Source organism: Haliotis rufescens, unplaced genomic scaffold (genome assembly GCF_023055435.1).
Source record: "Haliotis rufescens isolate VD_foot unplaced genomic scaffold, xgHalRufe1.0.p SCAF_7, whole genome shotgun sequence".
In the NCBI taxonomy this organism is placed as follows: domain Eukaryota; kingdom Metazoa; phylum Mollusca; class Gastropoda; order Lepetellida; family Haliotidae; genus Haliotis; species Haliotis rufescens.
This window is the reverse complement of record NW_025964361.1, coordinates 56,580,888-56,598,497: the sequence shown is the minus strand read 5'-3', so window position 1 is coordinate 56,598,497 and position 17,610 is coordinate 56,580,888. Positions and strand designations below refer to the sequence as shown.

The window sequence follows — 17,610 nt, the reverse complement described above, 5'->3', positions numbered from 1 at the left end:
TAAAACAGGTTCTAAAACAAACTATTTTCATCATGTTTTATCGACAATGTTCATTACATTTCTGTCAAAACTGTTTCCAGATATAAGTAGAACATATCCAGGTGAACATTGACTGTGATTCTACCAATATGAGGACAGAGATTTGACAGAAACAAGAATCCTATCTATAACACAGGAATCCGTAGCATATCCAAAACACACGAATCAGTCATTGTACACAAACAAAAACAGTGTGGAAAGCCCAAAATGTGTCAAATTATCATAAGAAAAACTCTTTTGATGAATTGTTTGTTGTTTAACGACACACTCAGCAATATTTCAGCTATATGACTGTGGCCTGGAAATAATCGAGTCTGGACAATACAACCTAGTGATAGGTATTAGGAGCAACTATCAGAGTACATTGACACACTTCACCGTACTGATGCACCAAGTTGCCCGTACAAGCCTAGGCTGCTGAGGACCAATTCTAACCTGGAATCCAAATAGAGGCACTGTATTTGTTTTCAATGAGAGTACAGTGCAATGCTACATCTGCATGTCTATGATAGATGATGTCTTGCTTACATCATAGGTCAGCATCATCAGATACACAAAACACATCATCATATTTCAGTATTGTACCTTTCAGATTAATGTTCAACATCAAAGTAATGTAACCTTAATATATCATTTACATAATACAGTCGGACCTTGTGTTTTGAACTTCGATGTGTCGAATTCCCGGTTGTCTCATTTGAGAAACCAACATATCCAAATTATGCCTTAACTTCCAAGGTCCCTACGCCCTCAACACAACGAGGTTTGACTGCAATGATGGACTACTGCCACCAAGAGAAATGACTAATTAAAGACTTTCATAGATATTATTATTGAAAGACAATTACCAAATGTCTTGGTTCATGGATTTGACAAGCCACAAAGCAACAATTAGAAAATAAATAAAAAAAAAGAAGAGAATTATTCTGATTTGACCAATAGCTTGTTTGTTGATACAAACTTAAAAACTAAACAAAAACTAACAATAATTCCTCTACAGCTGTTCCTAACAACTCACCTGCTGAACTGTACATGTTCATCGCAAAAAAGGTTAAGGACATGACAAAACAATTGGGTAATACTTAATTTGTTTTGAGTAGTACATATATATAATATCATGACACTGCCACCCCTTTAAGGAGAACAAAACCTCTCTGACAGTGTGACTTGGTAACAATCTTCAAACACTGTGCATTTCTAAACACCAACTCATACATCGGTTCAATGAAAATATTCAGACAATATCAGTACAGAAGTGAGTGAGTTTGGTTTTACACCGCATTTAGCAATATTCCAGCAATATCACGGCGGGGGACACCAGAAATGGGCTTCACACATTGTACACGTCGGGAATTGAACCTGGGTCTTCAGCATGACGAGCGAACGCTTTAACCACTAGGCCACGTGACCGCCCCCAATACAAGAACAAACATTGGTATTCAGAACTTGTATTGTCTACTTTTCAAGGTAAATAATCCACAGATTTGTTTCCCCCACAAAATAGCATGCAGATAATTGTTAGTCCTACAATGTGAGAAAAGTCAGTCAAACTGTAGAAACTGAACTGGCAAGATGACAACCAAACTGTTCAGGACTTGGCTGCTGAATGACACAACCCAATATGTACTCAGTAACATAACCATTGATAACAGACTAAACATGGGGTATTGGCACCGAATTCTTCAACATGTACGCAAACCACAGATAACACAACAACTTAATAAATGAAACAAAGAAAATAAATGATCAACTTCCATCTTTGTTTCGTTTTAGTCCTTCAGGCAAACTGAAAAGCCATCGGTATCAAAACATTGACGCTGGATCTGAAAACTTGTTTCCACCAATAATCGTGTATCACAGGGAAATAGAATTTGTGCTGATTCAGCACTAAGTATTCAAGGACTCAATCTGCCTCCTCTGTATCCCGGCACTGCTTCGTCCTAGCGAGGACATCAAGCACCTGTCTGGTGTCCTCCTGAGGCTACTCCTGCCCATCACCGATGTACTGCTCTATTGCCGATATCCGAGCATTCATTGATACAATCACTGTCTGCACCTGAAATCACAACACCCAGATGTGAGGCTGGAATACCGATGATATTATTACTCACCCCTCATTATTTTGTTTCTTTTTTAATGCTGCACTCAGCAATATTCCAGCTATATGATGGCGGTCTGTACACAATCAAGACTAGACCTGACAATCCAGAGATTGATATCAAGAGGATCGATCTACACAATTGGAATACGATGATAGCACCAACCAAGTCAGAGTGCCTGACCATCCGATCCCATTAGTTGTGTCTTATGACAAGCATAGGTTGCTGAAGCTGGCTCTTCATGGGTTTCACCCTCATCAACATACCCAGCATGTTATTTCTCCTTTAGAACAACCTATATTTTTTGTGTGTAAATGCATGAAGTTGACATTTTGCTATAAGAAATATATGAAAATACATCTGTCATGTGTAAACTATTAATTGAATTTTTTTTTGAAGAATTGTTTTTAGCTCTATTAATATTTTGCCATTGCATAAATCAATGTCGAAAAAAATATTCGAGGGACCCTTTTCAGTGGCGATGTTTGATTGTTGTTTAGTGCGTCCTCATCTAGTTGACGGTGACCTGTAAATAATCAAGTCTGGACCACACAATCCAGTGATTAATATTGTGAGCAACGATCCACAGAGTCAGGGTATGAGGACACACTAAGCCAGTGAGCCTGACCACCCGATCCACTAAGTCAACTCTTACCACCAACATAGGTTTTATTGGACCTATTCTAAACCAGAATCCCGCCTGGAATATTGATGATGTAACTGTTTATAATTACATAATTAGTAAAGCGATATTGGGGTACATAGAACAACTTCAAAAAGTTACTATAGCCGAAAGACTTTGATACCCTGTGAGTGAGTGAGTGAGTTGGGTTTAACGCCGCTTTTAACAGTATTCCAGTTATATCGCGTGTCAGCTTCACGTGGGAGGAAAGCCCGAAGCTGACAAACCTAGAAACATCATCAGGGCGAACCGGGATTCACAATCATAGGTTTCTGGCGTGCCCAAGGGATGCAACTCTGCACAGCGAATCGCGGCACCTTAAACGACTGGGCCACCTGTGCCCCCCTGATACCCTGTGAAATTCTAACACTGAAAATTTAGTGTGAAAATTTACCTTCAGTATGTCAGCCTGCAGTTTGGCCAACAGAGGCAGTTTGGAATCATCGTCTGGAATTTGGACCGATCTGCAACTCCCCACCTCATAGCTGTAAAACACACAACAGCAGTTAGCATCAACACAACACAGGAGGAGGAAGTTCTTTGTTGCTTAAAGCTGAGTCAGCAATATTGCCGTTTTATCACTAACATTGCGAAGTGAGTGAGTGAGTGAGTGAGTGAGTGAGTGAGTATTGTTTTACGCCGCTTTTAGCAATATTCCGGCAATATCACGGCGGGGGACACCAGAAATGGGCTTCACTTATTGTACCCATGTCGGGAATCGAACCCAGGTCTTTGGCGTGACGAGCGAATGCTTTAACCACTAGGCTACCCGACCGCCCCATTGCGAAGTGCATGCATGTGGTAGTGTGGTTGCTTGAGCCAGACTGGTCTCAAGGCAGTATTACAGTGCTAGCCCACTAGCCCATGCTGCAGTTTAACATGTTTAACATGGACACAACACTCAGACACATTACACTGACTCCAAGTAAGTACTGCGTTTAACATGTTTAAATGTCTATTGGCAAAAACATTTTGCAGTATACATGTCAGTGACCCAAAATAATTTAATTCACCTCAGAATTCAGTAAAAAAATATTAAATTTATCTGATCAAAATGTTTTGAAAGCATTTTCCTCAACCTGCACATAAAACAATGCCTAGCAGAACTGGAAATACAATTTAAAGGGTAAGTCATCATGTCTACAGAGATGTTTTATCTCAAAATTGTATTGACCAAGTTTGTTATCACCTGTTTGTTCACCTGAATTCGCTGAAGGGATTCAAATTATACGTTGTAAGTTTTGTCTGCGAATAACACTAGAAAATTCTGCCCACACCGAATCCCCTGAGGGATGCGCACAATATGCAAGAAAATATGGTACTTGCTCGTATATCATTTAGAAACGCATCAAGGCATCTGGATATATTCAACACGAGTGAAGGCTTACCTGTACGTCTTGAGATTGGCTTTGAATTACAGTAAAATACGGTTATAACGAACTCAAAGGGACTACTAATTTTAGTTCGTTATAACCGTAGTTCGTTATAAGTACATATACAGCATGACCACAGCAAGTAGTCGGGACCAAAAAGTAAGTTTGTTATATCCGTCAGTTCGTTATAAGTAGGGCTGGGACGATACACAAGGTCACGATACGATACGTATCACGATAGTGGGGTCACGATACGATACGTACGATACGATACAAAAAATAATGTCACAAGCTGGTGGAAGATGATGAAAGTTTAATGTAAAATAGTTCTCATCAAATAACTCATATTTTCCTTCAGAACATGTGTCAAACACAGCACATGTCACTCAATAGCAAGACTCAAAACACCTGAGTTAAGGAGCCTGACTAAATACCTGGATTTTCTGCAATAAAAATGCATTCTAAATGTCATCGGAACAGCAGAACTATTTGGTAAAAACAACCACTGGTTTGTGATTTTCTCACAATGATCAATGAAAGGCAAATTGTCTGAAACTCTGAACTTGAATAATCAACATCACACTAATTAGTAAATAACAAAGTCAGACATGTTTAACTGATGTCTGAACATTAACTCTTTCAACACCAGTCAACCAGAAGTGTTTACTGCTGGGACACCAAGTTCCCAGAGACTCTTGTGTGATAGATGAAGCCAACATTTATCAAAGAAAATATCTGCTTGTAAAATATATTTGCCACTACATGTTATACACCATTTGAAAGGTCTGATCCTATGGTTTATAAATATGAAAGTTATGTTTTTCACATTATTTAAAATAATGCATTTACAACTTAATTAAATTGGTTGTAAATAAAAAATGTATGCAAACACGTTGTTAACATCCAGATTAAGGACCAAGGAAGGGAAAACTTGACGATTTTCGGCAAATATAAGAATTCATAAAATCAACTTACCTATTTCTGTTTTATTTTCATTGTTTACGTAATTGGAAAATCATTTTAAAAAAAGAATTATGAATAGTTTCTGTCATCACCCATTTCCCGATAACAGCGGCTGTCCGCTCAGTAACATGAAGAAATACCCCCGTTCTTCGAAGAATGGCATATGACACATCGCTGGAAAGCTTATTCCTTCATCAACATTCTCGTAACATCGACTGTTTTTTTTCCGTAGTTATAACAAGCGATTTCGTTGGATTAAAATTGGTTTCTAATGACGCTTTCTTGCCGAAATCTGCTACAAGTTTCGTGATTTGACAATTTTGAGCACGTGACCTAAGGCAGCCAATCAAATTACAGCTGTGATACCAAGCTCCAGTTTGATTTCAGAAGTTGGCGAAAGATGTTTTGTTAACTCGTGCTATTCTGAACGTTTTAAGCAGGAAATCACGATATATATTAAAAATATGGAACTTCGTGAACGTATCGTGCTAGGTTACGAGCTGTGACAAAGATTTTTCATGCATATATTTTTGCATCAAACATTGTGTCCGAGCCGAGAATTCAAGGCGACGAAAGCCGAGATGTCATTTGACTTACATTACACGCGATAGCACGAGAAGATGGAAATAATAACTTAGATGTAATATATTTTTGTTGATATCATTTATTACTTTGTATAATATATTTAAAGATTTGTTTAAAACGTCTTTATTTTGCTCTTTGACATGTTCGATGTGGACCCGTATTTCAATAACATCGCGGGAATATTAGTGAATATTTTTTTAATTTATCGATAAAAAATGATAAATTGAATTGGAATATGTATTTCAGACATTATGAAATGTGATAGATTTAATAAATGAATGATATTACAGGTAGGTCCATAAAAATTTAGTAAAATCTAAATATTTTTTACATTTGTATACTTATCCTGCATTACTCCGTATTGCATTTACTGCTATGTTTGACAGAGAGACGAACTGTGTGAGATCCAGCTGCTGAAGAAAGTTGTCCCAACCAGCCCAGGAGGCAGCGCCCTCTCACAGTCGGCACGTGACCCGGAAGTCATGACGTCACACCAAAAGACATAACTGCTTTAAACATAACATCTGAAACTTCGTGGGGAGGTAGCGTAGCGAAAGGGAGGGCACTTAGACTTCGTAATGCAGGATAAGTATACAAATGTAAAAAATATTTAGATTTTACTAAATTTTTTAACTTATCCTGCATTACTCCGTATTGCATCTTTATCAGACGGCTTGGCCGGTGGGCATACTTGCAGATGTGAACCATATTAAACCCTCGTCAAGGTCCGATGAATCCGCACCGCATACAAGTGATGACCGGAACATCTACGACCATTCCTGTCTTCAGGAAACAAGAGTCGATGCAAAAACGAAACGCCCGAATAGGTAACCGAAATACAATGAGGCGTGTAGCCAAAATATATAACTTACCGAAGAGCGAAAGCGAAACGCAGTAGAACCTAGAGCTAATCTGAGGTGATAAACACCAGAGAGTTCGACGGGCCCCGCTCGGGGAATCGAAGAATCAGCGGCGTCGGCGGCAAAATCTACGACCAATCCCATATGCGAATGCGAAACGCAGGAGAGCCCTCTAGGCTGGAGGCAAGGAACACCGGTGAGGTCGACGGGCACCGCTCAGGTACCTGTAGAGAAGCAGCGGCGTTGGCGTCGGCGCCGGTGACCACATCTACTACCATTCCTGTCGTCAGGAAACGAGAGTTGATGCAAAAAGTAAAACCCGGATAGGTGACAGCAATAGAATGAGTCGGGTAACCCAAAACTAAAACTGACCTAAGAGCGAATGCGGAACGCAAGAGAGCCGTCTCGTCTGGGGTGATAAACACCAGAAAGGTCAACGGGCCCCGCTCAGGGTATCGGAGAATCAGTGGCGTCGGAGATAGATGACCTGTTGGGCTACAACCAGGGACCAAAACTGTGAACGCCGGCGACAACTTTCAAGGCTACATCACGGAAGTAGTGGTTGGTGAAGGCGGTGTCCGATCGCCACGAGCAGGCTTCCCTGAACGACGGGATGGAACAGTATACCGTGAAGAACCAGTGTAAATACGATCGCCCTGATCTCATTTTATTTCAGGTAATAGCCTTTGGGGGGAGGGTCCAATCCGGCGGCTCATACGCTTTAAGGATGACCGCCCGGAGCCACAGGGAAAAGTATTCCGGCTGACCAACGACAGCGACGAAGGGGAGACCGGCAGAAAAAGGTGTTTCCTAGACTTGCGGCAGTCTTTAGATCGTAGAATAACCTTCAGTGCCCTTACTGGGCATAATGACGCTCATCCTCATCCTCGGCACCCACACTGGACGAGGGGGGAGGGGACAAGGAATGATCTATCAGGCTGTCCTGGGAGTTGAGTCTTTACGCTGACGTCCCAGTACGGTCCATGATGAACGGCGCCCTGGGTACCGCATTCGAACCGGGCATGGGAGGCGTCGAGGGCGTGCTGTACATGGACTCGAGCGGCAGTAGTCAAAACCAGTAGAAACACCCGTCTTCTACTTAAGGTCGAAGAAGGAAGACGAGGGGAGTGGTTCGAAGGGTATTGAAGACCACATTCAGATCCAACGCAGGCGGTCCGAACTTGGTCTTCAGGTCTTCAAGACTGAACGAGCGCAGCCAGGCCTGTAGGTCGGGAATTTTCGTCTTTCTCCGATCGTCCGGGATGGCCAGAACGGAGTAGATGGCGACCAGGTATGTGGGGGTGGTAAGCCCTTCAACCGATGGGTGCTACACAAGTACAGAAGGAACTGATCCAGGATCTGCGGTGACGCTGTCATCGGATCCTGGTGTTTGTCAGAACAAAATGCCTGGAACAAGCATCAGTTATCAGCATACAGTCCCCCTGTAGATGGACGGTGGGCTGAAGCAATAGCCTTGGTCGCTCTAGCCGAATAGCCCTTGGCTTTCTGCATGTGTGTCAGGCGTGCAGACGATAACATGCGGGTATGAGGGTGTGGCAACAGACCGTGTGGATGGAGCAGAAGGTTGGACCACACCGGAAGTTCCAGGGGTTGTCTCTGGCTATGTTTCGGAGGTCGATAACCCAACTTCTGGCTGACCAATAAGGCGAGACCAAAGTCAATGGCAGGGGTCGAGTGGCCTGGATCTCTGAAGAACCGTGGGAGGGAGAACCGGAGTCGGAAAAGCGTACGCGCGTAATCCTTCTCAGGAACGATGGAAGGCTTCGACTGCCACAGCAGTCGTATCCGGCACAGGTGGAATGGAAGACGACAGCTGGCCACATTCAGATATGAGGCAAACAGATCTAGGGTTGGGGTGTCGACCGTTTCACATAGTCTGGCCCGAGGCGCCGGAGAGCGTGAGGCGTCGGAGAGCTTGAGGCGCCTGGAACGCCGAAGATGGTGATTCTCGGGGGCGCCGGTCGAGTTTGTGGCGCCGGGAGAGGGGCGAGAACTCTGGGTCCGCAAACACCACACTACGGTGACGTCGTCAGTGGACACGATCAACAGGGCGTGACCGAGAATGCACTGTCAGCAAGTGCCGTCCTGGATAAGCATTTATCTCGAGGCTGTTGCTGTGCCAATGGTGTTGATCTCTGGATCACAGGTGGTCACAATGTGGGCTGGCGTGGGCCACTAGCCACTGACAAGGTGGCAGGGGAGGTAGTCAGCAACAGGGGTCTGCGATTGCGTACCGTCGGTACGATTCGGAAAAAAGGTGTGATCGCCTGCGAGCCAACCTCAAGTAGACGAAGTAAACCAGCTTCACAATCGACCGCCGGGGCATCGACGTAACCGGGTAGTAGGAAGTCGAGGCAATATGGCCATTGCACGAAGTAATGAGATCGTTTTCATCCCTGAAGCGGCGTATAAGTACTCCTGTTCTTATATCGAGGTGACGATGGAGGACGACAACACGATACGAGGCAGGTATGCAACAGGGGTCAGTGGGACGGCCGAGGGACTTTAAGTATCAAATCGACACTGTGTCCGGTAGTCAAGGCGGAAGATAGGACTACCTGTCGTAGTCGAAAAGATCAAACCGGACGAAGGAAGGCGATCTTTTCCATCCCTTGAACGCCTATAGGCGCTATCGTTCTTATAGCGAAGGGTTGATGAAACAAGGTTCCTCGTGACAGCCGTGTTGGTAGAGGAGGTCTATTGTTTCCAACATCCGTGCATGGATGGACTGCGACAGGCGCCTGGTTGAGTGGTATCACCAAGCGTACAGGTAGACATGGAAACCAATCTGTAGAAATACATGGCACCCCTTGCCATGGTAAGTTGACCTAAATCCGGTCGGAGTTGTTGACAATCCGAGTACTTGACACGTGACATGTAAATCACTCTGCGCAGTAGCCGAGAAAACCGCCTTGGAGTCGGAACTGAGGTGCAAACTCCACACACAGACAATCCTCAATGAACTGTGTGAGAGACGATCAAGTGGTGTACCCGAGTTTTGCGATAAAACACGGAACCCCATGGGCGTCGTGTAAAACCCGGGGAGCGCCGAGGAAGAGTCTCTCTCAGGAACGCTGGCGCTAGGGTAGGGTAGAACAGCGTTGATGTCTGCGATGTCGACGAAGTAAACTCTTTGTAAGTGGATGTCGTCATCGAATCTGATACAGACGCTGTTCACATGGCGCTCTGTTTCGATGGAAACCCGCAGGTCATCTCTCCGGAATCATAGCGCTTTAAACGACGGGATTATGGATAACGTCTCAGTGGGCAAGCTGAATCAGACCAACTGTCTATTGGTTGAAATGATTCCACCCAGGAAGTACTACGAGTCACGATCCCGAAGACCGACGGGAGAGTAGCGACAGGAGCGGCGACAGTTGTTTCACCATGCTTCTCCGTGTGACGAGTTATGAGACGGCAGCAAGAGAAGAGGGCAGTGGCGCCGGGGAGGCGATTGCCGATGGTGCCCCTTAAGCCGCAGTAGAAGATCGGATGGTCGGCTCGTTGATCTGAGCTTGATAAAGCTTGTTGTTCTGAAGCTTGTTGAGGGCCGAAGACATCAGAGGATGCGGAGGCGCCGGAGCGCGGAGACATCAGAGGCGCCGAGACATCAGCGGCGCCGAGTCATCGGAGGCGCCGGGAGCGCCGAGTCATCAGCTTGTCATGAACAAGTCATGAAGCTTGTTGAGCGCCGAGACATCAGCGGCGCCGAGTCATCGGAAGCGCCGGAGGCACCGAGTCATCAGAGGCGCCGAGTCATCAGAGGCGCCGAGTCATCAGAGGCGCCGAGTCATCAGAGGCGCCGAGTCATCAGAGGCGCTGAGACATCAGAGGCACCGTGTCATCAGAGGTGCCGAGACATCGGAGGCGCCGTGTCATCAGAGGCGCCGAGACATCGGAGGCACCGTGTCATCAGAAGCGCCGGAGGCGCCGTGTCATCAGAGGCGCCGCGTCATCAGAGGCGCCGGGAGCGCCGTGTCATCAGAGGCGCCGCGTCATCAGAAGCGCCGGAGGCGCCGTGTCATCAGAGGCGCCGGAGGCGCCGGGAGCGCCGTGTCATCAGAGGCGCCGGGGGCGCCGGAGACATCAGTGTTGACGGTGTTGGAGACCGTGAACGGTCGTATGTCGTGCCAGGGGAGGCAGACTCTACGTTGGGAGCGCTGGAGCCGCCGGTGGAGTAGGAGACCGTGAACGGTCGTATGTCGTGCCATGGGAGGCAGACTCTACGTTGGGAGCGCTGGAGCCGCCAGTGGAGTAGGAGACCGTGAACGGTCGTATGTCGTGCCATGGGAGGCAGACTCTACGTTGGGAGCCGCCGTGAAGCTCCGCTGAGCGCTGCTGCCGTCAACGTAGGTGGGGGTCGACGAGCACGTTGAGCGAGGTGTGTCCTGGATACTCGCATGAGCTGAAGGATCACAGCGACGAATGACTGCAACATCGGCACTGCCTTGTGAAAGTACAGGGCGTCGTACAATCACGGCAGAAAGGGGCGGCCCCGGCCAGATTTGTTCCCGCGGCAACAAGTGCAGCGAGGCAGAAAATCTGGAATTTAAGCAAAACATAACTATGTGGCAAAGCCACAAAGTGCGGGAAGCATAATGTGTGGCCAATCACAAAGTATGGGAAGCATAAAGTAACTCAAAAACAGTATATTTTATTAAAGTTTATGAGATAAACAAGTACGCTAAAAGGGAGCGAAAAGGCAAAGCCTTAAGCAAACACGTAACCATGTGGCAAAACCACAGAGTACGGGAGACATAATGTAACTCATAAACTTCGTATTATATTGAAGTTTATGAGAAGAAACAATTACGCTGAGAGGTAGCGAAAAGGCAAGGCTTTAAGCACACCAAAACAACATACATAAATGTAATGTATTACCCAAGCCAAAGAGAGAATTCAAAACGCAGAACACGACATTACGTGGCCACGTGGTGAATGGCCAAAATGGCGGGAAAGAAAACAAAATGGTGGGAACAACATTGCGCCCGTAAATTACTGTGACGTGAGCCACAGACGAGCGATAAACGTTACAATTTACGAATGGGAAGACCCTAAGGTCACGGCCCATAACAGGTAACAATGTAGCAGCATATAATGAATGTAGAAACACGCAAAATATAAAAAACAAATAATAAGCTTTAATTTCCACAAGGGATACAAAGTACGTCCGTCCGTGGAGGTGACAAAGCAGTTATGTCTTTTGGTGTGACGTCATGACTTCCGGGTCACGTGCCGACTGTGAGAGGGCGCTGCCTCCTGGGCTGGTTGGGACAACTTTCTTCAGCAGCTGGATCTCACACAGTTCGTCTCTCTGTCAAACATAGCAGTAAATGCAATACGGAGTAATGCAGGATAAGTTAAAAAATATATACTATTTTGACATGACTACGACTTGGCCGGTTTACCGGCCTACGCATTCGTGACCAACTCGTGTTATTCCGGGACGAGCCGAATGCAGGTTACGGAAAGGGGCGAGTGGTGACGAATGCCGGCCTACGGTGTCTGGGGACTCGATGCTTCTTGGCCGGAAAGCCAGTCGCCATGTTTGAAGGCTGAAACTAATACGAGTCATTTGATTGGTCGTACTACGAAAATCAACCAATCATATTTGTCCTTGTATCATCGCTTGATTTTCTTTACTGACTGCGTTGGAACAAAACGGACGATGTAAACAGCGGCAAATACGTTTTGTTACTCGTAGTATATCAGCTGTGTATCGTTTTGTATCGATACATAGACCCACGAATCGATAGTCGTATCGAACTGTAATGTATCGTGATACATCGATGTATCGGTGAATCGTCCCAGCCCTAGTTATAAGCGTGTTCGTTATAACCGTACTTTACTGTACCTGGACATACACTGTTCAACATTTGCTAAGGACCAAAATAGTCATCTTTAGTCAAAGGTGTGAACCTTAGCATATGTTGAGCAGTATTTTTGAAACTAGCAGTGACATACCTGTATATCTTTGAGACTAGCATAGATTTAGATGTGTTTGGCATAGTGGTTATAGTGCTACAATGATTACAACACAAGATCGGTGTACAACCGCTGCACACACCTGGACATCTTGGAGACGAAGAGGCTGTACCGGTCCCTCATGGCATCGCGGTTCCTGGCAGTCGTCTTGTACATCATCCCTATCCCCTCGTTACACCCTCGACAGTACAGCGGGACAAACGCACTGCAACAGGAACAACACTCCAACATCAACACTGTAGACGACAATACAAACAGGAAATGTTCAACAATAACTTCAATAGTGACTTGGTGAACAGTGTTTCAGTTATAACACAGTATCAGCTCAATGTGGGAGGAAAGTGATGCAGGTCTCAGATGTTTACTACTGCTACAGTTATGGTGCTGACAAACCTAGAAAAAATCATTGCAAAAAAGGATTTGAACCCATCATAGCTTTCTGGAATGCCTGAGGGACCAAACTCTACATCAAACAGAGCCACCCGAACCCCACGGATTTGACTAATTAACAACAAATTAATCATACATTCTACATCTATGATAAGGAGTTTATTGTAGCTATAGTTTTAAGAAATTAAAATAACAATTAAAAGTTGGGTACTCTACAAGCATAAAAAAGGGTGAAAAAGCATCAAAAGAAACATTTTTAGTCCACTTGTTCGTTGTCTAACGCCGCACTCTGCAATATTCCAGCTATATGACGGTGGTCTGTAAATAATTGAGTTTGGACCAGAAATCCAGTGATTGAAATCATGAGCATCGACCCACGCAATTGGGATACGATGAAATGCATCAACCAAGTCAGGGAGTCTGACTACCTGATCCAGGGTCTTTATGGTCAATAGGAGGGACATAGAAGGGACATAACTCGTAATAGCCACTGCTCATGCTACGATTGAGCCAGGAAAGTGAGTGAGTGAGTTGGGATTAACGCCTTTTTTAACAGTATTGCAGTTATGTCACGGCGTGACAGCTTAATGTGGGAGGAAAGCCCGAAGTGACGCAGGTCTCAGAAGTTTACCACTTCAGTGAAACCCATGAGCATGGATATGGTGCTGACAAACCTAGAAACATAATCGGGGCGAACTGGGATTCAAACCCACTATCATAGGTTTCTGGCGTGCGCAAGGGATGCAACTCTGCACAGCGAATTGCGGTGCCTTAGACGACTAGGCCACCCGTACAACCCCCAGGAAATTCCAGCCTAGTTCGGCAGGACTGAAACTGGATTGAAACTGACTTATAGTCAGTTAACGCCCTTGCCTCAGTGTATAGCTATATTTCTGTTAATTTATTTTCACATCCTTATTTTAAATGTAATTCTGCATACCTTCCACAGTTCGGGGAGGACTTCAACTTGTCGAGAACTTTGACTTTGTCCGTGACCTCTGAAAGTAGAGAGTGGGAAGTTGGAAGTAATATCCAGATCTCGAGATCAGATGTGTATTTGCATAAAATACGCAGTAATCAACAGGAACATGCCGACAAATCACATCCTAGCGTATCAAATACGCAACAAAAACTATGAATACGCTTATCCATAAATTGTGTCTACTACTACTGCTGAAATAAAATTAATACTTATATCATAACTATTAGATAAAACAATTGTATATATTACAACCGTAAGATAAAACGATTGTGTATCAGCCGATTGCCAAATTCCCTTACCGACACACATACTGATAGATAGCAACTGAAAAGCTCATTGTTCCTAGTCAATATACATGTATCTTAATTAGTCACCGATTGTTAAATAAAATAGCGTCTTTCTTACAATGCTAGATTTTGCAAACAAAAAATATCTTCCCGGAGAGGGAGATGCAAGCAGACGCAGATGGGTATTCTACTCTTCACATAGCTTCAAATGATTTACAGGGAATGTAGTGAAACAGGTTTTAAGTTAAATACCCAAACGTCAAGAAAGTAGGGTATAGTTTGTTTGAATATCCTCAAAAACTCGTGAATATCCAATCAAAATTAAATCCCTGGGCGAAATACCCAAATAACCAAAAGCTTATCAATAGCCCTGATATCACGGTAAGTGAAAGAATGAATGTCGCTTTAACCGATGAGAATATTACAGCCATAAAAGTCGGTTGACACTAGCCGTTAATGATAGTTAATATAACAAATGTGATTGGTTCATGTTTTTGTGTGGAAATGAAACAAACATAATTTCCAACAGCCAAACTCTGAAAAGTGCAGAGATGTGGTGAATGTGCTCGGAACAGCCTCTACATGGGTAACATACTAGTAACCATGTTATAGATCGTATCGATACAAGGTTCATACTCGTAAGAAACACATTTTCAAGGCTGTGGGTTCTTTAGTGCTTTAATCAACAAGTACATGTCATTTTGTGGAAATTCAAGGCTTTCAAGCATTGTTGGTGATTTTCAAGTTTTTTCAGGATTGACACTAAAAATCAAGGCTTTTCTAGAGGGACCCTAAAATTCAAGGCCTTTTCATGCCTGTATGAACCCTGTGATACCACAACTGATCTATGAAAGAGAAGAGGTGGGAAAGAGTTATTTAAGAAATGACTTTCACTTATTTGAATTCATTGGAGTATGAACGTACATAGAGTGAGGACCAAACTGTATGAACGTCGGAACTTGCGATGATTGGTTGGTTGGTAGGTTTGTGGTTTTATACAACACTCCACAATATTCCAGCTATATGACGGCGGTCTGTAAATAATCGAGTCTGGACCAGACAATCCAGTGATTGATATAACAAACATCAGTCCACACAATTGGGATCGATGACAAGCTTCAACAAAGTCAGTGCGTCTGACTACCTGATCCTGTTAGCCGTCTCTTACGACAAGCATTGTCGCATTGTTACGGCAAGAATGGGTTGCTGAAGACCTATTCTACCACGGCTCATAATCCAATGAACTCATACAAAGAGAAAGTTAATTCTGATAATTTTGTACATCAGTATTTTTTACCTCGAAGGATGTAGATCTATACACAATTTTATTTATTATGTCTGACTTTATGTTTACACTGACAGCCAGACAACAACCAGCTGCATCACGGAATGAAGCAGTTCCCTCTGTTGTCACATAAGCGTATGCATGCTCACATTGTTCTACAGTGAAATCTTTTGTAGTTTGTTTGCAATATATACGAATCATATCATCATTAGACGAGAAAGGTCAGTTAAGAACAACCACAGTCACAATGTCACAATGACAGTGCATCAGAATGCATTTAATGAACTTCTGTTCCTCTGTCATGTGACCGACTTCTCATCTGATTAAAAATCTGGATATTGTGTTTACTTCACATTAAAAAATCATACTTGTTTTAACACTGCTTTCTTGGGCAAACAGTAAAGTTCGCCATATATTTGGGTTGGTCTGGTAATTGAAACCATATAATTTTCTTTTTCAGCAGAGGTACGCATTTATTTTGTTGTTGCAAGCTATTACCTGCATAAAGAAATGAAGTTTGCACACCTCACACTTCTCTTCCTACATAAAAACCATGTGTAATTAACATAACCTGTTTGCAAGGTATCATGAACACCTGGCCTAGGAAATGGAAAGACGCTATTAACAAATTTGTTCCATTGCAGACCTCTTTCTGGCTTCCTGATCATGTCTACAACCTATGCAATGTACATCTTATATCTCTTTGATTATATTCACAAATAGTTAATTTTGCATAATTGGCAACACGATTGTGTCCAGAAACATTGGTGTGATATGAAATTGTTACTTGTTGCAATTTGAGTATCCAGTGTTTGTTGTTTAAAGACATATGCAGCAATAGTCCAGCTATACAAAGGCAATCTGTAAACAATCGTGTCTGGACCAGACATCATGCGCATTGATCATCACAGTTGGGATACGATGACATAAATCAACCACGCAAGCGTGCCTGACCACCCAATCTGTAAAAGGCGACTAACTGGATCGAGTGGTCAGACTCATGACTTTGTTGATGCAAGTCTATCATCTTGTATTGATACAGAAAAAAATGTATCATGCATCCTATTGTCTCATAAAAAGACTTACAATGCACCAATGTATCGTTTCACCCCTAAATGTCAGTGAGAGTCAGTCATATACAAAAGGTCAGAATAGGTCCCCAGCACTCTACTATATTATTTTTGATGGACAGGCTCCATAAATTGGTTAACTGTAGACAGCGTATGAAATGTTGTTTATATTAATGTCAACCACTAGTTTGTTTTTTTATTTACAGGTCACCTTAATATAGCTGGGATATTTGTGATTGCAGCGTCCAAGCAAATGAGCAGGATGGACCAGGGCCCCAACCCTGAGGATATCATAAAGGATGTGAAAATCACATGGAATGACCGGAATGCATTACGACAGACCATGTGTCAACACAGGGGAGACATGACAATCAGCGTTAGTGCCGAGTGAATCCGGTATATTGTCGGGTGTCCTATATAACTCAATACTGAAACACTAGTCTCACAGTGGACACCTGACGTTGTGATGTCTAAATAACTTCAAGTTACTAACGCTGAAGCGTGATGGTTTTCAAAGTTTCATCCGAACACACCCACGCCGTGGAGTCACCAAGAATACTTCTACAATTTTCGCACTGAAACACTAATGTCGGGTCGTCCACTGACTCTGACATTGGGTTTCGTGATACATTGTCTGAGGCTACGTCGTTATTTGTCTCCGAAGTGCTTAAATTCATGTTAGAGAACGCTGTTTTGGCAGATGTTTTCTTTTTTTGACGTTCCCGCGGATCTGGTCATGTGTTAGCTCTGCCTCCTTGCGCAGTTTCGTATCTGAGAAGGCTACCTTCGTAAAAACTAATATCAGATATATTTCTGCTTCCCGGAGCTCTGTTGATCTAACATATTCATGAATTTTGAGATGGTGACGCATGTATTGGTGTTAGAATGCTGAGATGGTGACGCGTGTATTGGTGTTAGAATGCTGAGATGGTGACGCGTGTATTGGTGTTAGGATGTTGAGATGGTGACGCATGTATTGGTGTGAGAAT

General features: G+C 43.7%; 1 protein-coding gene across 1 annotated transcript; it reads right to left on the bottom strand.

Moving 5' to 3' along the window:
* Positions 1 to 1,384: 1,384 nt before the first annotated feature.
* Positions 1,385 to 17,371, bottom strand: LOC125376066 (protein Mis18-alpha-like). The gene is made up of 5 exons (XM_048387487.1): positions 17,115 to 17,371; positions 13,938 to 13,995; positions 12,690 to 12,812; positions 3,215 to 3,305; positions 1,385 to 2,095 (listed from the first exon to the last, which is right to left on the bottom strand). Exons 1-5 carry the CDS (start codon positions 17,296 to 17,298, stop codon positions 2,021 to 2,023), a joined length of 531 nt encoding a protein of 176 aa, XP_048243444.1. The 5' UTR covers positions 17,299 to 17,371; the 3' UTR covers positions 1,385 to 2,020.
* Between the last annotated feature and the right edge of the window lie 239 nt (positions 17,372 to 17,610).